General features: G+C 41.2%; 1 protein-coding gene across 2 annotated transcripts in view; it reads right to left on the reverse strand.

Annotated features, from left to right (window-relative positions):
- Positions 1-22,302, reverse strand: part of hycc1 (hyccin PI4KA lipid kinase complex subunit 1) — a 63,095-nt gene that overhangs the window by 16,752 nt on the left and 24,041 nt on the right. For both annotated transcript variants that reach the window (XR_013962474.1, XM_080736012.1), the window contains exons 2-6: positions 13,141-13,222; positions 7,029-7,130; positions 5,289-5,468; positions 3,345-3,425; positions 2,448-2,563 (exon numbers count right to left, since the gene is read on the reverse strand). Coding sequence is in view for 1 of the 2 variants with exons in the window: in XM_080736012.1 (XP_080592138.1) it covers positions 2,448-2,563; positions 3,345-3,425; positions 5,289-5,468; positions 7,029-7,130; positions 13,141-13,191 (530 nt within the window). In the remaining variant the exon portion in view is untranslated. The remainder of the gene's footprint in view (positions 1-2,447; positions 2,564-3,344; positions 3,426-5,288; positions 5,469-7,028; positions 7,131-13,140; positions 13,223-22,302) is intronic.

A 22,302-nucleotide genomic window follows, 5' to 3' on the forward strand; every position in this document is an offset into this window, starting at 1 on the left:
TGGAGACGACTGGGGATGTCCATATATGGGGCTATATCCTTCTGCTGAATGATATTGATGACATCAGGGATCTCCATATATGGGGCTATATCTCCATATAGGGGGCTATAGTCTGCATGCGCCCATCGACCTTAGGGTGTCTTACTGGTATAGAAAATAGCTTGTAAATCTGCCTTTTTCACTAGTTTAGCTTGACACTCTTGTATGACGAAGTAGGGCATTAAACCATTTAGACCTGGAACGCATCCGCGTCACTCTAGATTTGAACCACTTTAACCATTATTTTATGATTTAACTATTAATAAATAGCAAATATACAAGCACACGGCATGGCACTGCTGTTTTTGAAAAATCTTGAACACTATTACCCATCTTGGTAGCACTTTACAATAATGACCTGTTATAAAGCATTTATAAACATTTATAACACATTAATAAGCAGCTTGTAGATGAGTAATAATGAATGAGCAAGCGGTTAATAAATGTTTATTTAAACATGTATAACTATATTTAATAATCATTTATAAATTGTTAGTAACTTGTGAACTATTCATGAATAAGCCATTTATAAACAATTATAAATATATTTTAAATCATTTGTAACCAAAGTTATTTAGTATTTATAAGCTATTTAGAGATAAATAACTAATCATTTACAAGCTATTCATATACATTGGTAAATGTTTAGTAAAACATTTATAACACTTTTTATGCCTTTGTAAATGATTATTAAAACATTAATAACACAGTTATAAGTTATTTGTAGATAAGAAACTAATCATAGACAAGCTATTTATATACTAATTCATTATTTACAACTGTCTATTATGTGGCCTCCATTTTTGTTCATGTTTAACAAATGCTTTGTAAAGCATTCCTAAATTATCTATAAATCATTGCTAGATGTTATCAAGAGCCCTAATGTAAAGTGAAGACACTTCATAATCTACAACTGTCTGTTAACGTGGTCTTCACTTTACACTACCAATGATTTATAGATATTTTAGGAATGTTTTACAAAGCATTTGTTAAACATGAACTGTCTGTTAACGTGGTCTTCACTTTACACTACCAATGATTTATAGATATTTTAGGAATGTTTTACAAAGCATTTGTTAAACATGAACAAAAATGGAGGCCACGTTATTAACAGACAGTTGTAGATTATGAAGTGTCTTCACTTTACATTAGGGCTCTTGATAACATCTAGCAATGATTTATAGATAATTTAGGAATGCTTTACAAAGCATTTGTTAAACATGAACAAAAATGGAGGCCACATAAATAGACAGTTGTAAACAATGAATTAGTATATAAATAGCTTGTCTATGATTAGTTTCTTATCTACAAATAACTTATAACTGTGTTATTAATGTTTTAATAATCATTTACAAAGGCATAAAAAGGGTTATAAATGTTTTACTAAACATTTACCAATGTATATGAATAGCTTGTAAATGATTAGTTATTTATCTCTAAATAGCTTATAAATACTAAATAACTTTGGTTACAAATGATTTAAAATATATTTATAATTGTTTATAAATGGCTTATTCATGAATAGTTCACTAGTTACTAACAATTTATAAATGATTATTAAATATAGTTATAAATGTTTAAATAAACATGTATTAACCGCTTATTCATTCATTATTACTCATCTACAAGCTGCTTATTAATGTGTTATAAATGTTTATAAATGCTTTATAACAGGTCATTATTGTAAAGTGCTACCCAAATCTTTAACATATTTTGAGATGCTGGTCTACGGTCACATACATATAATTCTAGGCGTGCTCAACAAGAAAAAGCTTGAGAAACACTAATAGAGAAACATACGTTTTTCAAAAAAAAAAAAAAGAAACATAAAAAGTAAAAATGGGGACATACAGTACAAGGTTTCTGCTCGACAGTGGCGATAAAACAAATGGGGTTCCTTGAAATGGAAACGTTCAACCCATTAAAATCGTGAAAGCATCTGTGTCACTTTAGATTTGAGCTAAAAAGCATTACACCAATGGAAATAAGACCGCAAGGACTTTTTTGGTGAAATCCTTTTAGACAAAGTGATTTGACTGTACTCATGCCGTTTTACGTCTAATAAAATATTCAATGAATTCAATCGATTATTTTATACTTTAGCTAGCTAAAAGCAAATTACAAGCTCATAGCGAGGCATGAAGTGACGCACTGAGCTTGTAGAGCAACATTTTTAAATAAAGTATTTGCTTCTGGGGGTCCCTAGAACAAAACATTTTGGGATGGGGTTCAGTGGCCAAATCCATATACCTTTGGGGGTCCTAGACATGAAAAGGTTTGACCACCACATACGTTTATCAGAAAACGTATGGATTTAGAAGAGATTTTTAGAATTGGCCTCAGGTCTTAATTGGTTGAGAACCTTCTATCTAGCCTATAGCCACAAACATGGCTCCTGCACATCTCACCTGTTCTGTGCTGTGAAGGTTTCTCTTTGCAGGTGTGGTCCGCTGTACACAACCGTGCTCAGCCCGTGATTGGCCAGGGCTCCTTCCGTCAGCGCTATGGAGCCAATGGCTGAAGGCTGGAGGAGCCAGGGGTGAGGGTGTTGTAGATGGAATGAGGAGATATAGATCACATTCTTAGTCAGGGTCCTGTCTGCAAGGGCAAACTGAAGCGTTTGAGGTGTGTGTGTGTGTGTGTGTGTGTGTGTGTGTGTGTGTGTGTGTGTGTGTGTGTGTGTGTGTCTGTGTGTGTCTGTGTGTGAGTGTGCGTGCTTGCGTGCGTGCGTGCGGCTTGTTTTTATTGACCACAATGTTAAACTGTAATTTACATAGCATGTTATATAAACAGATTCTAAGTCCATTGATTACCTGTATCTGATGGTTTCAATGTATAGTTTTCTTTTACCGTATTATTGTTTAGACTGATGCTATATGTTTAGCTTACATGCAATCCGAGTTTACTAGTGTGGAGGAATTCAGATCAATCAATAATCAATGAGGCAATGAGGAGACGAAACAATGTATCTGCAAAGAAGAAAGGTCAGACACTATAGTTTTACTGTGTCTCTGGGACGAGCTGTACGATAACAAGATAGGCTTTACCAAAACAATAGCTACTGAGGCCTGGTGAAGGCCTCTCAACTGCTAACTATCAAGTATCAGTATCATTATGTTTCATAAAGAACTAGATAGTAAAAATAATCACTAATAACATCATAATCAATCATGATAATAGGATCATCTTCGTCAATTGTCGCTCTCTGCATGTGTGTGTGTGTGTGTGTGTGTGTGTGTGTGTGTGTGTGTGTGTGTGTGTGTGTGTGTGTGTGTGTGTGTGTGTGTGTGTGTGCATGCACTCACCTCATGGTATATAGAGGGTTTGGAGAGGGAAGGTACAGTGAAGGATAATATTTTACTCTGGCCATCTTTGTCAACGATTTCCTGTGAGAGAGAGAGAGAGAGAGAGAGAGAGAGAGAGAGAAAACGTGTTTTTTTTGTGTGCGTCTGTGTGGGTGGGTGCGAAAAAGAAAAGCAATTTTTTTGAAGTGTGTAGCCCCTAAAGCGTGGAGGAAATTGTGGGCTTATTTATTTCATAATCGCTCTTCACGTAGGGTGTGTGTGTGTGTGTGTGTGTGTGTGTGTGTGTGTGTGCACGCGCACCCTGGGGTCTCTCTGCCCCCCTGCATGTGTGTGTTAATGTCAAGTGGATTAATGCGCTGCGGCCAGACAGCCTTTTGAGTGACAGCTGACCTACTCTGTTATTCAGAGTGGAGTGTTTAGGGGCGCTCTGCTTCACACAGGCAGACAACACACAGGGAGCTGCTTGCACACACACGTGAACACACACACACACACACACACACACACACACACACACACACACACACACACACACACACACACACACACACACACACACACACACACACACACACACACACACACACACACACACACACACACACACACACAAGTGAACGTACATGTACAGCATCTTACCCCTGGTTTATACAGTACGTGGTGCAGGTCTACAAGCCTACAACGTGTCGCAGTGTGAGGTGATGCAGGCTTGTTGATCATTTCGTTGTTGTTGTCTGGCAAGAAACCTCGTATCTCCATGTTTTTTCGTAAATGAATACCCAACTTGATCATACTAGAGCGTTGCGGCGTCACACAAAAGTATCAAAAGTAGCAGATCCACAAGCTCGAAAATCTCACTGCGTTTGGAGCTGGAAGATCTGCTACGTTTGAATTTCAAACGGTTTTGAACATACGAGGTTTCCACCCGATAGAGACGATTTGCTATTTTAGGTGCACGACGCTGGCAGTATAAATCACCCTTTTATACAGAAGCCCCGGCCTCCACACTGTCAAACACTGCTCTATGAAGGCATCAGTCATGATGACGCACAAACAACACTGCATACAAACAGCGTTCTTAATTTCGGTTTCAGTTTTTTTCACAGCTCTCCTTCCTACGGAGTGATCCGGTACCCATTTATGGGTGCAACAGCTAATCCCATTTCTAACATTACAATTTAATGACTTTTAAGCAATTTTTTTTAATACCAAATTGACCAAATTGTCAAATATTAAGTAGGAAAGAGGCAAACATTGTGAAAATAGACGAACTACAAGCTCATAATGCTTCGGATTGCGAGCCGCTGTGAGCTCGGCTATTTTCACAATATTTATCTGTGGAAGCCCGGCAGCAGGGTCTATATGCTTCATATCCTATAGGCCAGTGGTTCTCAACTTGTGGGTCGGGACCCCCAAGGGGGGGTCCCCAAATGTATTCATATTTTGAGGGGTCCCCAGATGATTAGCTTTAATGTGCAACATTGTGTTCTCACTCAACAGTAAACAAACCATGATAAAGTTTAAGTTTATAGAAGGTATCTCCACATTTCTAAAGTGGCAATTCACGGAAGTTTTAATACCTCTAAAATTACAAATTAAACAAATTGTCAAATATTAGAGGCAGAAATTGTAAAATTGCTCACAACGTCTCGCAGCGCTTAGTGCTTAGGGTGGGGGCTCACAACGTCTCGCAGCGCTTAGTGCTTAGGGTGGGGGGGGGGGTCCCCAGTTAAAACAGTTGATTATGTGCCTCTATGGATCATATCCTACCAGGTTGTATATGCCTCTATGGATCATATCCTACCAGGTTGTATATGCCTCTATGGATCATATCCTACCAGGTTGTATATGCCTCTATGGATCATATCCTACCAGGTTGTATATGCCTCTATGGATCATATCCTACCAGGTTGTATATGCCTCTATGGATGGATCATATCCTACCAGGTTGTATATGCCCAGCAGCAGGGCCTCTATGCAGCCGGAGGTGTGCGGGTCCCTGGCTGCGCTGACGGACAGCAGGCTCCACAGGAGCTCGGGGAGGAACTGCAGGGTGAAGCGCTGCAGCCGCGGCTCCCCGCTCCGGTAGAACTCAAACAGTTGGTGGCACACCGGCTCTAGCAGCTGGGGTGGGACACACACATGTGCACACACACGCGCACACGCACACACACACACGTTATTTCACATCAACTAAGTGCAAAAAAGCAGGTGGTAGGGCTGTCACAATAGTTTTTATTTTATTTGACGATTCAAATAATTGCGATTGCCAATTTAATTGCATTTCTGCCTCTTGAACATTGTAACATGAATGAAAAAAATTACATTTCTGTTTGGCTTTTAGGTTTTGTAAACCAAAAAAGACAAATCTTTTACATTTTAATAACTTTATACAATAAAAAACACAACATGAATAGTGGAAATATCTGATTGTTTTGAGCTTGCCTTGTAGATCTGCCATTTCCACAAAAACTAAAAATAATGTTTCATGGAAATGCTCATTTATTTTTAGATCATCTCAAATAATAGCCATTAGGCGATTACCAGTAATGTTGATAATTGTGACAGGCCTACTAGCAGGCAGCCCCTATAGGCTGTGCTGCTCATTACACCCAAACGGATAGAATTGACTAAGGCATAGGCTACATGGAGCTGGATATTTATATATATATATATCCTGTTTTTTCAGATATCCACATAGAAACATATCTAGGTCCATACAGAGCTGGATATTTCATATATGCCGTTTTTTCAGATATCCACATAGAAAAATATCTAGGTCCACATGACAAAGATATCTAGGTCTAACAAGCACACACACAGTAAAGTCTTCAGAGATATCCGGGTTCCCCGTCTACACGGATCCAGTGAATCGGATATTTTTCAATCTCTCCACTTATTTATCCGGTTTCAAAAATATACAGCTTCGCAGCCAAAATATCCAGCTTCGTGTGGCTGCAAGCCCCAAACGCATAAAAAATGTCTAGCTTCAGAAATATCCAGCTCTGTGTAGCCGGCGCCTAAGACTGACATCCTTAGAGCCTCGCGATCTCATTAGTGGAGAAAAAATGTTAAATCCAAAACAGACATTTTATATTATTATTAATAGTGGCAGAATTGGGGTGGGGTGACAGTTATTGCATAATCACTTAAAGGAGGCACTAGAGGAAATACCGTGGGTGTCACTAAAATCAGTTCATCAGGTATATGAATTATGCAATAACCAACAAATGAATGCAACATCAACAACAACAGTTATGGAACTTGACAGATAGCGGCAGGCAGAAATACTGAACATATTTCTAAATAAATGATCACACTAGGTCATCTCTCCTGCTGTCCAAAACCAGATAAGCTGCCAGAATGATGATCACACAAACCTACATGTATTTGGGTAAAAGAGGGATCAGTGTGTGTGTGTGTGTGTGTGTGTGTGTGTGTGTGTGTGTGTGTGTGTGTGTGTGTGTGTGTGTGTGTGTGTGTGTGTGTGTGTGTGTGTGTGTGTGTGTCTGTGTGTCTGTGTGTCTCTGTGACAGCCAGACAGCTACGGAAATCGAGACCAAATGTATTTTTGGTTATCTGACTGACAGGGTAATTTTGTTTCTATAAATAATCCCATGGTAATTGTGTGTGTGTGTGTGTGTGTGTGTGTGTGTGTGTGTGTGTGTGTGTGTGTGCCCATACATCGCTGTAGTTCTCTCGGACGACTTTGTAGAGCGCTGGGACCAGAGCGCCTTTGTCTTTCAGTGATGCGGCGTAGCTGGACACCGCACTGTCAGGCAACGTCTGAAACACACAACACACACAGGGTTAGAGGTGAACTGCAAAATGTTTATTGATCAAAGCCTTATCCTTGATAGAGCGTGACATCAGTGTTGACTAGCTTGAACTCTTATTTGAGAGGGCGATAGATTTTCTGTCTCGTCAGAAAAGGTCAAAGAAGCGTGAAAATGTCCCACCTCAAATATACGGTGCATGCATACAATGTCTACTCTGGAGTCAACTACCATAACCATGGTGACATTATCTCTCAGCTAGGAAGGACAGAGACACTTCCTGCTGGTCTTAATTGTGGGGAAATCCAACGCGGTGCATCCGGCTTTGTCGAGTATCTACACTAACACAATTGGCCTGTGTTCGGGGGAGGGAAACCGGTCAGGAAGGGTGATAATTGTCCACTGCACAAAATCCTACAGGCTGGGGGGGGGGGGCGGCCCCCGTCAGCAGGGAGTTTTGGGCGGGAGGTGTAGGATGAAGGCCCTACGTCGTCCTCCCGGTGGGGGCTCCTCACTGGTAGGGGAGTCAGTAGGACACAACAGCAGTGAATTGCACAATTGGCATAAATACATTACTAAATTGAGGGGAAAAAAGGGGAAAAAGCTAAAAAGAAAAATGTGGGGAAACTGGTCAAACAGGGTGACAGCGTCCAGTCCAGTCCACAAGGTGATAGAGATAGAGGAACTAACAACGCTGTCAGCCACATTCATTTACTTCCTCTAGCAGGTCAGTTCAGTTCAAAGTGGATGTAACAAGGGACTTGTTCTCTCAAACTTACACATATCTATGGGGAAATCTGCTCTCTGGCCCCATGTCATTTCAGGTGTTTGTTGACCTGGCCAGCAATCATGCAACCGTGCACTTGTGTTTGAGTAATACTTTACTCAATTGTACAATGGCGTCGACTCGTCAGATCTACAAGCTTGACTTTTAGGCTACGTAATCAAAAATCGCACAGGGCAGATATGACAAATAACTTAAATATACAAAGAAATGCCTTTCAAAGAAAGTATAAATACTATTTTGGGAAAATGTTTGAGGATTATGGAAAGGTCATCTGAAACAGATGATAGGAGCTTGTAAGGATGTAAGACTCCCAATCCAGAAGTCTTTTCATGTTTTTCTTTGCATTCAGTTTTTTTGTCCTTTAGTTCCGTTTAGTTTTTTGTTGTAGACTTCTTTTTACTTCATTTTAGTGACAGACAAAAAGTGACGAAAAAGGAATACGTTTGAAAATCTATGAAATGTTTTCAACAGGGAAAAAATGATATGCTAAATAAATTCTCATTGTAGTCACTTCCTCAGTTGAGCACTTCAACGAGAGAGGTGTCTGGGTGAGTTTGTGTGTGTGTATGTGCTTGTGTGTGTGTGTGTGTGTGTGTGTGTGTGTGTGTGTGTGTGTGTGTGTGTGTGTGTGTGTGTCAGAGGTTGCGCTAGGGTTTCAAACTGCAGTGCCAGCCACAATGACGAGGATGAATGCATTCAAATGTCTGATAGAAAAAAATAATGGCCATATCCATTCTTATTTAATAATGCATCAACGACAAGAAGGGGTATAAATGTAGTCCAACAACAGTTATGGCAACATTATTTTCTAACTAACAATTTGAATATTAAAAAAAGTAATAATTGAATATTGAATTGGCTCACATTTTGTGTGCGTGGGTAATGATTTCTCAACAGTTTATCAGAATACATTTTCTTGAGGATAACAAGCATTCACAGGGGGTTACTGCACAGAAATAGGCCACTTCACAATAACCCTTCATAACGTTGATTGGCTTAGCGTCCGCTAATAAATCAAACGGGCTACTAATAGGTTACGCCAACATAATACAGTAGGCTAATCAGTGGTGGCTGCTCTATCCGTCTGCAGTTAAGACAGCTTTGGAGGAAAGTTGATTAAGCTTTTTACAGAGACCCTACACACAGTGTCCTCAAGTCCTCATAGAGCAGGGGTCTTCAACAGGGGGTCCGGGACCCCTAGGGGGTCTTCAGAGTTACTACAGGGGGTCCTCCAAATCTTTGTGTGATAGAAACAGTTCTCTCCTTTTTTATATTAACCACTTGAATCCTAGCTTTCCTCACCCAGGAGGCAGCCCAGCCAGCTCCTCATCCAGACATCTGTCATATCAAAACTTGACTATTGTAACTCTCTCCTCACTGGTCTCCCGGCATGTGCACTTAAACCTCTCCAACTGATCCAAAATGCTGCGGCACGACTGGTCTTCAACCAGCCTAAGTTCTCATATGTCTCCCCCCTTCTCCGCTCACTCCACTGGCTCCCGGTTGCGGCCCGCACTGAATACAAAACACTGATGCTGACCTTCAAAGCAGCCAAAGGTATGGCTCCTCCATACCTCCAAAACCTGATCAACCCCTACACCCCCACCCGTTCACTTAGATCAGCCAACACATGGATGCTGACAGAACCCTCGCTAAAAGCCCCAGGACAAAAATCCACTCGTCCGAGACAGTTTGCCCTCCTGGCTCCCAAGCTGTGGAATAAACTCCCTGTCGCACTTAGAACAACAGACTCACACGCTTGGCTTTCGCCGTGGACTGAAGACTCACCTTTTCAGACTCCACCTAAACCCATAGCACTCCTGAAACACTGAATGACCATACAGGAAGCTAGTTAGCATTTGTTTTTTAGGTTTTTAGAATCCTTTTTTCTTTACTGATTATATTGTTTTTTTTATAGATTGATATTCAAATGCATTTGTTATATTGTTGTTGATGTTCTGACATGTTATCTTGTTTATTATAGTGATGTATTATCTGCTTATTGTAAGTCGCTTTGGATTAAAAGCGTCTGCTAAATGCCTAAACTGTAAACTGTAAACTGTAGCGTAAAACAGATATTCTGAGAACTTTAGCAAACATAGCAGATCTACAAGCTCACAACGCCTTGCAGCGTGAAGTTTATTAAGTATTGACGATTCAAGTGGTTAAATATCTGAAAACACAAATTGACACAAATCCAAAATACACTGATGATTGTGCTGTCAAACAATGAAACTATATGGAATCTATGAACAGGTCGTGGGGGTCCATGCTTCATCTCTCTCTCAACCAAGGGGTCCTTGGCCTGAAAATGTTGAGGACCCCCGTCATAGAGCTTTTCAATTCAAATGGTAACGTTTTACAGGACAGGACATGTACATGTATCCATCTTTGTGCTTAACCTCGTGTTTTGAGCTGCACGTGATGATGTGACCTTGTAGTCGCAGCGACGCCAATAATTAAATGGACAGCTGTTGTGCGGTCTCTATGGGCATCTCTGTTGGATGTTTCATCTTCAGATGTCTCTGCATTGTTGGGTTGATTTGTAGGAGAAAAACATGGCACATTTTAACCTTGTTTTCATTGAAATGTAAAACAGTAACGGTTTCTTTCTTTTTCTAGTTGTTTTTATATCGCACTGACCTTTGGACACTCTGCACTATTAGGTTGTGTTAGTAGTTTTGAGTATTTTTGCTTGTGTTTGACATGTGAGATACTTGTTGCACTAACTAGCATTGACTGTATTGGGTCACTTTGATTTGGGGGCACTGTACTGTATTGATAGTTGTGCATAAGGACACTTTAAATATATATATATATATATATATACATTAGGGATGTCACGATACCAGAAATTTAGTAGTCGATGCCAATACCATTGAAATTCCACGATTCTCGATACTATTTCGATACCACGGTAAAAATAAAAAATAAACAATAAATCCCAAGTAGTTCAACATACACTCCTTTATTAGAAGTGAACAACAAACAACAATACTGTATGATTAAACAGAAGTTGCATGTAGCTTTAAATGATTAAAATAAAATACTGTGCATGTAGCCTTAAAAAATGTATCATTAATAAAATAAAAGTGTTGGCTGTGTGTGTTGCTGCTGCTGGCTTTGCTCTGGCCTGTCCTCCCTGTCAAAGTCCTCCTCTGGCTGATACTGTGAAAAGAACATTGATATTTCAGTTAGTAGGTGTAGCTTAGACTACAGCAACACACACACACACACACACACACACACACACACACACACACACACACACACACACACACACACACACACACACACACACACACACACACACACACACACACACACACACACACACACACAGTGCAAGCAGTAATTTAATGACGTGGTGAAACCCTTTTTAGTTATATTTATTTATTACAAATCATAGCCTATACAACCGCGCGCGCACACACACAGTCTATTACGACCGCATGCACACACACACACACACACACACACACACACACACACACACACACACACACACACACACACACACACACACACACACACACACACACACACACACACACACACACACACACACACACACACACACACACACACACACACACACACACACACACACACACACACACACACACAATCCTAGCGTAAAAAAAAGGAAACTCAAAAGAACACTGGCTAAACAGCAATGCCAGCCTTCTCAAACAAAGAATAGCGTATGTATTATTCCAGGGTTGTTTAACGTTACGTTAGGCGGTTCAGTAAATGAGCTGCCTGGCAACTTTATATAACTTTATTATGGGGGACAGACGGGGGCTGCTCTCCGTGACGAGGCTGGAGCTGGACATAACGTTACTTTGCCAGGCAGCTCATTTACTGTGTGGGCTCACCAGTCACCATAGTAACGTTATTAGATATGGGCAACAATGATTACACGAGAATTCAAATGCACTCACCTTGAATTATTTGTACAAGTCTGGATGTCGGTCTTTTTAGATGTTTCGCTAGTTGGATGTGTTCCTCCCTTTCGTCTGGAAACGGTTAACGGCATACAGGTTTTTTGACGACCAACTATTAATCCCCGCTCATCCTCGAATGCAAAGTACTATACGCGACTTTTGGTTAGTTTTTCTTCTCAACTAATGGAGGGACAGCTGTCGCTGCTGGTAAAAGACGAAGCGTCGCAGATGCGTGTGGCGCCGCCATGTTGCATGTTGTTGTTTTTCTCCTTAAAGCGTGGTACTCCACGACTCCACGTCGTCACGTACACAGCATCAGAGGGTGAGGGTTGCCAGATAACCGCTCATTTACAGCCCAAAAACAACACAAAAGAAGCGGCCAGATCTGGCATCTCGGTACCAACGGTACCTCGGTACTACCGTACTTGTAGAAAAGTCAGTACCGTACAGTACCGTCACATCTTGGCATCGACTAGGTACCGAAGTATCGGTTCTGGTGACAAGCCTAATATACATATATATATATATATATATATATATATATATATATATATATATATATAGTATTCGTTCACTTTCTTTGACGTACCTTGCTCTTTACTGTACTCTGTTCTTATTTTTTATTTTCTTTATCTTTTTTCTTACTTCTCTGTAACTTTGTAAATAACCTTATACTGCTGTGCTGCCCTTGGGATAATAAAGGTATCTATCTATCTACTGTATACACAGAACTACTCCTATGTGCCACTCTCTCCATCTTGCTTGTTTGTCATCCTCTCAGACAGACAGAGAGAGAGACTGAGAGAGAGAGAGCACTTGGGGGTCAGGCAGAGGATTTGCGGTAATAATAATAAAAGGATGTCCGGAGGGATTAATATTTACCCAGCTTTTGTCATGAAAAAACTGCCAAAACCGGCAATTACCACCTTAGTGTGATCTCTGGTGTGCATGTCTTTGTGTCTGTGCATGTCTGTCTCTGTGTGTGTGTGTGTGTGTGTGTGTGTGTGTGTGTGTGTGTGTGTGTGTGTGTGTGTGTGTGTGTGTGAGCGCACGCGCGCGCATCTGTGTGCTTCTCTAGTACTCTCTACGAGCATGTAAATGTACTGTGTTTCTGTGTGTATACGAACAAGAGGTGAAAATAACGATTTTGCAGGCTGAAAGCGTGACAAACAGAATACTGATCATGGGTGCACCATTCTCATATCCGATTCTGGAGGCAAGTGCACATGAACATGATGTACGCACACACACACACGTGCGCACACACACACGCATACAAATCATACCTTAAATTCTGATAGCCATTCCTCCACCACTCCTTGGTCCATAGCCAACATCTTCCCTCATCTGCAGTGGGGCCACCTCTACCTGAGGGAGGCAGACAAGAAGAAGATAAGATAAGAAGATGATAAATGAACCTTTATTGCAAGGGTCTTCAACAGGGGGTCCAGGACCCCTAGGGGGTCCTCAGAGTTACTACAGGGGGTCCTCCCAATCTTTGTATGAAACCTTTTTTGTCCCTTTTTAACCACTTGAAACCTAGCATCCATATTCGGATAACTTTAGCCAAAAATAGCAGATCTACAAGTACTTGTAGATCGGCTATTTTTGGCAAAGAGCTTTGGTGTAGAGGGGAAAAGAGCAGACTAAGTACAGAGTGAAAGTTCAGGTTTATTAAGTATTGACGGTTCAAGTGGTTAAATATCTGAAAACACAAATTGACATGAATCTAAAATACACTGACAATTGCGCCGTCAAACGTTGAAAACCATATGGAATCTATGAAAAGGTTGTGGGGGTCCCTGCTTCATCTCTCTCTCAACTAAGGGGTCTTTGGCCTAAAAACGTTGATTTCAGGTGTCATAGCAGCAACAGCAGAATGAGTGAAACACAGGAACAAGTAAGAGTAACAGCCTGGAACCAAAAGTTAATAACAATAAAATCAAGATAAAATAAAAAATTGACAGCCTTTGCTGACACAAGACTGGGCACTGGGTCTCTGAATTTAACATACAGTACAACACACTGAATGTGAATATACAGTTCTATCTATTGCTAATGAATAAATAAATGGGTGTGCGTGTGTGCGTGTGTGTGTGTGTGTGTGTGTGTGTGTGTGTGTGTGTGTAAAATTTAGGCATTTAACAGACGCTCCTAATCCAGAGTGATTTATAGTAAGCACAGTAAACTTACAGAGGTAATTACATCAAATGCAGAGAGATTACTATCACTATGCTATCTAGATAACACTTTAACCTTTGCATAAGACTGCATGGGTACAGACGATCATCATGAATGTACAGTGTCAAAAGGCTTCAACAGCAAGTCAGTATCTGGGTAATAATGTACAGTCAATCAACAGTCTATCAACAATGAATAGGCCCTTAAGAGTGACGTATGTGTGTACAGTACATTTACCACACACACACACACACACACACACACACACACACACACACACACACACACACACACACACACACACACACACACACACACACACACACACACACACACACACACACACACACACACACACACACACACACACACACACACACTCTGTTTGTAATCGAAATCCATTCCCCTCACTTAAATTCACACACTCCCTAAGACAAAACACCTCTGCACAGCAGGCTCTCTGCATCCGATCTCAACGTAGAAAAAGAAAACAATAAAAAAAGATATAAATCACACAAACACAGTCACGCATGCACATGCTCTTCACCATATGAAGAGTATTGCAGAGGAAGCAAAGCTCAGAAATACCGTATAAAACGAGGAAAGAAAGAAAATGCAGATTCTGCCAGAAGAGACTGAACGTCGGGTCCCTACCTGCCGGAGGGGATGACAGTCACTTTTATTTCTGTCTCTCCTGTTCACTCACGCACGCTTTGCTAACAATCTGCCACCTCTCTCTCTCTCTCTGACTGTCACGTTTGTCCCCACCTCCTGGCTGGCTTTACTTCCTATATCTCAAGCTTTCTAATTTCCATTTCTGGTTCATTGATTTGATTTATGTGATTTGCACAGCAGGAATCATATTCATAGTTTGCTACTTCTTTCCTAGGATATTTGACAGAATATTGTTGCGTCGGTGAGGTCCTTTATAAGGAGGAACTGGATAATAACAACAACCGTGTACAACAGCAGTGGTTCTCAACCTGTGGGTCCCCAAACTATCTTTGGGGATCCCCAGATGATTAACTTAATGTTAGGGGTGGGCGATATGGTGATAATTATCGTTGAGACGATACAATGTCTCCACGATATGCCTTTTCAGAGGTATCGTATATATCGTGATACAATTGAGGCCGAGGGAGCCTTGTAAGAAATCCTGTTGAATCGTTAATGCAGAGATTCATTGCAGAATTCATACAGAGATTCATTGCAGAATTCAATTTAAACCATTATTTTGGTCTAAATCAGTAGCCCTCAAACTTTAAAATCTTAAGGTCTCCACTTTACTCTGACAGGATACAAATGGAACCAAATGGACCCGTAAGGGTCCATTTGGTTTCATTTGTATACTGTCAGAGTTACATACTTGTAAAGTTCAAATTAGACCTCCCAAAAGGAACCTAGAGAATCTAGTTTTTGTCAAGTAACTTGAAAAATAACTATAAGAACCAATGTGAAAAAGAATTGTGATAAAATCGTGTATCGTGATACAGCTTGGGAAAATATTGTGATATTGTATTTTTCCATATCGCCCACCCCTACTTAATGTGCAACATTGTTTTCTCACTGAACAGTAAACAAACCAACATAAAGTTTAAGTGTATGGAGGGTATCTGCACATTTCTAAAGTGACAATTTAAGGACTTTTTAATACCTCTAAAATGACAAATTAAACATTGGCCAAATTGTCAAATATTAGAGGCAGAAATTGTGAAAATAGCCGATCTACTACATGCTCATGAGCATGCCATGTAGATCTGCTATTTTCACAATAGAACCGTGTTATACAAAATGTACTGCCTCAACTCTAGTGCTCGTCAGGGTGGGGGTCCCCAGTTAAAATATGATTATTTGGGGGGTCACAGCCTGAAAAGGTCCACAGAGCGCTGCCCTGTAGTTGCGGTGCGCGGTGCCAAGTGCTGACAGCACTGTGGATCCCCACACACACACACACACACACACACACACACACACACACACACACACACACACACACACACACACACACACACACACACACACACACACACACACACACACACACACACACACACACACACACACACACACACACACACACACACACACACACACACACACACACACACACACACACACACACACACACACTTGTGGTGATGTGTGAGGAGGTACTTTCCCTGGCCTGCAGACAGTGCACGAAGCCCTGACCTCAACCTTAACCCCATGGAACCAAAGGCGTCTGGAGGGACTGAACTGGAACGCCCACAAGGTGTGAGGCCACTCACTCAGGCCAGGACTAATCACAGTAAATCACTCAACATGAAGCGTGTGACCTGACCTCCTTGATGCCAATCATGTCTTCCCGCGGTTCAATGGAAGCAAATTACAGAGCGGCAATGTCCCACGGCACCTGATGAAAAGCCATCCCGGAAGAGTGGAGAGTACCTTATAGTGGCAAAGGGGGACTGAACTCCCGTGATTGATTGGCTAAATTAGTTCCCTTCAGCCAGCCACAGACCATTAGTCAGTTTAGACACTGATGACGGCCGCAGTGGTTGCCAAAAGGTGTGCTGAGACACACTGGTGTGCTGTGAGACAAGGTAGTCTACAGTATACTATAATACATTATAGCAGTGCTAACCGCTCCTACATCTGGCTTTGTCTACATATGTCCCACGCTTCGCTGGGCGCTTAATGAAATTAACTGGGTGTGATTTTTGTTCCCCATTGAGCCTGCCTGCTTACTCAGGGGGTAAATCTTATCTTAAACATCAGGCCAGAATTCGTGTCAGATGATAGATCATGTGGCCAGGTGACCTTTGACAATATCTTGTTAAATGTCTCAATAAACCACTCCAATTGTAGATTGGAAATTCAATTTTCTTTCATCAAAAAAAGGTTACATTATGCTGCTTTAACCTCTTAGGCTGGAATACAGTCTTCTTTCTTGTTAAAATGTAACAAAACATAATAAGGACAGGCATTAATAAGCTGCCTATTACTATTCAATCTGGTTAAAAGAATATACAATCTCACAATAATCGTAATCAATGCTACGCAAAAAGAGAAAAAGAGCAGGAGAGTGTGTGAGAAGAAAGAGAAGGAGATGAAGAGTGTAAAAGAGTGAGGGAAGGAGGGGGAAAAGAAAGAAAAAGCAATGAGTGAGAGTGAGAGTCTGTATCCTGACCTTTCCCTTGCAAGTGGTGGCTAAACCCAGACCAGTTAATTATTTGTCTCCTCTGATAGATTAAGTGCTTGTTTCTGGACTTTCTGGACCAATAGTCTGTTTACACTGTGTGCGCGCGTGTCCGTCTGGAACTGCTGGTGTGAGACTAAACTGATGGTGACCAAACACAGAACATCGCCATGTTTGGTCAAACAAAGTGACCGGCCGCCAGGTCATGCATGTGTGTGTTTGTGTGACAGAGTAAGGCAGACAGGAGGGAAATTACCTCATAATATGACCTCCAGCTCTTTAGGAAAAAAGAAAATCTCGGGGTGGTTTCAAAATTGCCAATTTTAGCCAATCAAGAGAGATAGTATCAGCCTTCAATTTTAAAGTGTTCCTATTTTGTCAGCTTAGTTCTTTGTGACTGTACTGTACATCTGTCTGGGTAGTCAGTCGGTAACGCACTCACCTATGGACCGCAAGGTTCTGGGTTTGATCCCACGCACTGGCCAACACTCAGCGTATGAATAACACAGCTTGGGTAATTAAGTCGTGTGGTAAGTATTGGAAGCTGATTGGTAGGCGTTATTGGTATGCCCCACCTAAGCAATCCATCTCCAAGGGGTCTAGCCCAGTGTTTCTCAAATGGGGGGTACCTGTACCCCTAGGGGTACGCAGAGGTACTTGAGAGAAAATGGAAACATTTATTTTACTGTTATGTTTAATGATAAGATATTGACAAATGTATGTAAATGTGCTGCTTCGTAAAGCTTTTAACCAAATTAAGATTTGTTTACTGTTACTGAATAGAAAACAGGCTACTTACTTTTATTTTCATCATATTGACTTAGAAAGTGGACTTTTCAAGTCAGTATTTTCTAGTCAAAATGTCTTGTTGATTAAAGGGGTTACTTGGATTCATATAATCAGGAAAAGGGGGTACTACTGAAGCCCAAAAAGTTTGAGAACCACTGGTCTAGCCCATTGAAAAGGGGATAGACACCCTAGATCACAGTCGATACAATAAACCACTCTCACATGCTTACTTAATTTCTGTTTATATTTGCCAAAGAGCTGGAGAGACAGTTACTGAACAAATACTCTATTGCTAACAATTTAACATTTTACAGTATTTTAAACTAAACAAATGTGACTTATATGCACCTTCAATTCATAACCTGTTAAGAAGCCTCCACTTTACTCTCTCACACACAAACACACACCCTAAGTAAATCCAGATTTCATCCTTCCGCTCCTGAACAGAGCTTTAGCTAAAGCAGGCAAACAGACATTGTATTCACATATTCTAGACAGTATTCTATTGGGATTATAGTACATTTTTCCTGTGAGTCAAAGCATCTTGGAGAGTCATGGGAACGCACTAGATTAAGAGATTAAACACTTAAAGTGCCTCAGTGGTCTATACTAGGTCTACTCCCGTCTTTACACAAATCTTTTTGGCAAAACAATTGCCAATCTACAAGTTCGCAACACATTGTGAGCTTGTAGATCTGCTATTTTGGCCGCATGTTCACCTATCACGACATGTTTAGAATAGAGAGGGACGCTAGGGTTCATGTGGCTGACTTTGACCTCTTCTCCTCCTCTGTCCTGCCACTCTGTCCTCTTTAGGGTTTAGTCGGGGGCGTTAGGGTTAGATGACATGGTCATTTCGTGCTAATTAGTCTAAAAGCGCAAAATTTTGCACAGATGTAGCCCAGGGCATGCTCTAATGATTTAGCTAGGGCGCCCGAGTCGGCGACCTTCGGGGTCGCCACAGCAGCCAAATCAAGTTGGGCTCCCATCGACTTTCTATACAGGAGGAAAATACCCAGAAAAACACTTTTTTTTCTGGGTATTTAAGTAGGATGTGAGGGGTCTAACTATGGGTTTTTCATGATGCTGAATCCATTGCAAGCATTTGTTTTGCACAAAAAAACATTCCTTAGGCTACAAATGGCCCCAGAAAACGATGGTTTAGTGATGAAAAGTGATGAGTCATCACTTTTCAGAGTTTTGTGGGTGTTTTCTGGAGCTGTGGCGACCCCGAAGGTCGTCGCCGACTCGGGCGCCCTAGCTAAATCATTAGTGCAAAATTTTGCACTTTTAGACTGATTAGCACGAGAAAAAAAAACCTAAGCCCTCCGACTAACATGAATGCTCACCCATACATGCATCGTTTTCTGAGCCCAAGGAATGTTTTTTGTGCAAAACAAATGCTTGCAATGGATTCAGCATCATGACAAACCGCTAGTTAGACCCCTCACATCCTACTTAAATACCCAGAAAAAAAGTGTTTTTCTGGGTATTTTCCTCCTGTATTGAAGCCCAACTTGATTTGGCCGCTGTGGCGACACTGAAGGTCGCCGACTCGGGCGCCCTAGCTAAATCATTAGAGCATGCCCTGGGCTACATCTGTGCAAAATGTGGCACTTTTAGACTGATTTAGCGTGAAATATCCCTAACGCCCCCGACTAGTTGGGATCCTTACACGATTCCCTCTTACAGTCCACAATTGACATAAATAGATTATAGACAGATAAAAATATAGATACTGTATGCATATTTACACATATTCACAATAAAAATAAAATAAAATGGTGAGTTAAAGACATGCATATCATCATAATTACGCCTCAGGACAGAAAGAAAGAGAGATGAGCAGAAAGGGATAAAGACAGAAGAATAAACACCACATTACCCTAAACAAGGCACAAAAGTTGACACACAAATGGGAGAAAAAAACGCTTGAAAGACACCTAAGGTATGGAGCCCAAATCTTCATGAACTGTCCAGTTGAAGAGTGAAGCATACATGTCAGGTATTCGAGAGTGAAACACTCCATAACTGTTAGTTATGGAGTGTTTCACTATGCCAACTAGTCTTAGTGGGAGGTTTGTCACTTATCCAGGACATGAATATATTCTTTCTGGCAGTGAAAGCGAGGATGTCATAGAGCCTATGGTTGCTAGCAACAATAGTTGCATCTTGAATCGGGTGACCCAGAAACAAAGAGAGCTGGTTCATATGTAATACCACACCCAATATGTCTTGCATATCTTGCAAAATATCTGTCCAATATGCCTGTATTTTATAACAGGACCAAACAGTGAGTGTAGGAGAGATTTGTTAGGAGAGATTTGCAATCTGTGTAGGATTTTATACTATGGTCCGATTTCTAAACTGTTCCCTTTTACGATCCCTATACTATATTAAGAAATATATCTGATTTTGGCTTCAATATAGTTTTTGATGAACACAAATTCAATCCTACGAAATAAAGTAGTCCAATTCCGCATCCCAACCCTACTCCTCTTCCCACCAGTTCTTTCATCTCCCGGCACATGAACGTATCTCACGTTAGGATCACAATGGAAACAAGTCCCCAGGAGGTTTTTTGTGTTATCCTTTCAGCTTTTATGTCTCACTGTACCAGTGTACCGTTTACATTTCTGACTAATAAAGTACTCAATCAATTAAAAAAACTCTCCGTCTTGCACGTGTCCACAATTGTACCCCGTGCCAATCTTCATCCTCCGCCACCTCCCACCCACCGACACGTGTGTGCCACTGGCAAAGGCAGGTGTGTATTTATAGACCGTAATGTTAGCTGTGATTCGCGGCAAAATGTAGCAGCGATTTGCTGCAGACTCTGTGTGTGGTGAATGCGTGTGCATGTGCATGTGTTGATGGCTGTGTGGCGATGGCTGGTGGCAGACTGTGATTAAGGGTGAGGATGAGTCAGTTTTGTGAGTTGGAGGAAGAGGTGCTTGTGCTCCTACACAGCCTCTTGTCCAGCCTTTCTCCCAGACACAGCCATCTGGGAGAACCAAAGTGCATGTGGATACTGATTACCGAGTAGGCCCTCGTGCAAATGAAGGCCAGGCCATTGACATGATCGGGCCTGAGTTATGCTTGGAAAGTATACAAAAAGACAATATTGTTCAATGTCTTCTGTAATACAAATACATTTATTTAAGATACATTGCGCATGCAGTGAAATATTCAAAAACGTTGTTTTAGTTTAGATTTGATATGGCATACAGCTCATGAAAATCAAAAATCCAGCACTCAAAATATTACAATATTACACGAGACCACTCAAAACAAGGATTTATAATAAAGAAATGTTAACCTTCTGAAGTCAGAGTTGCTTGACAGATAGATAGATACCTTTATTATCCCAAGGGGGGAAATCAGTTGCCCAGAGGCAGCACAGCAGTATAAGGTTATTTACAAAGTTACAGAGAAGTAAGAAAAAAGATAAAGAAAATAATAACACAGCTGAGCACGATGGTGTCCATGAAGTCCATTGTGAAGTTTCCGCAGTCAGTGATCATTTGGGGTGCTATGGCATCTGCTGTTTTTTTTCAATATAACATTTTTGAGCAGTGCCAACCGCTCCTACGTCTGGCTGTGTGTATGTACTGTATGTACTGTATGCCCATTCAAGGAGATATGCACGTGTGTCGTGTTTGATACCATGCACAGATGCGATATCTAACATCTGTCCCACCATAATCAAAAGGCTAATGCAAGCTTACAGCTTGTTTCCATGGCAGTCCTTAGTATGATGAGGTGTGTTTAATGTCCTGTAGTGTGGTGCTGGTGAGTCATGATGAGTGCATGAAGTGCTCATTTTGAAGAAGTCTTAGGAGATGTCCAAGTGTATGCGTGGGTGTAGCTGCCACTCTAAGTGTGTGTGTGTGTGTGTGTGTGTGTGTGTGTGTGTGTGTGTGTGTGTGTGTGTGTGTGTGTGGTTGACTGAGACTAATGTCTCAGAGGCACTTGCCCACTGGGCAAGTACAAGTCATGTTCTACTTGCCGTGTTGTGCTGTTGTAAAAAGATTGGGGCAAAACACATGCAGGCGGTGAGAAATAGACATCCATGCCTTGATTTCGTCCAAAACATATTAATCCTAAAATCGGAAATGTTATTGGAGCCTATACCATAGAGTTATAATAAGTATAGAGAGGGCACGAGATATCCCCGCCTGTTCACTTGCATTGAGTTGCTCACCCAGCGCATGAAGTGCACTTCCGCGTTTGAAACACCTCTGAAAAGTGACGCGTTTTGTGTCATCGATTTTGTTCATGAAAGCGCAAGGGCTCCAAT

Source organism: Nannobrachium achirus (genome assembly GCF_963921795.1).
Source record: "Nannobrachium achirus genome assembly, chromosome: 10".
In the NCBI taxonomy this organism is placed as follows: domain Eukaryota; kingdom Metazoa; phylum Chordata; class Actinopteri; order Myctophiformes; family Myctophidae; genus Nannobrachium; species Nannobrachium achirus.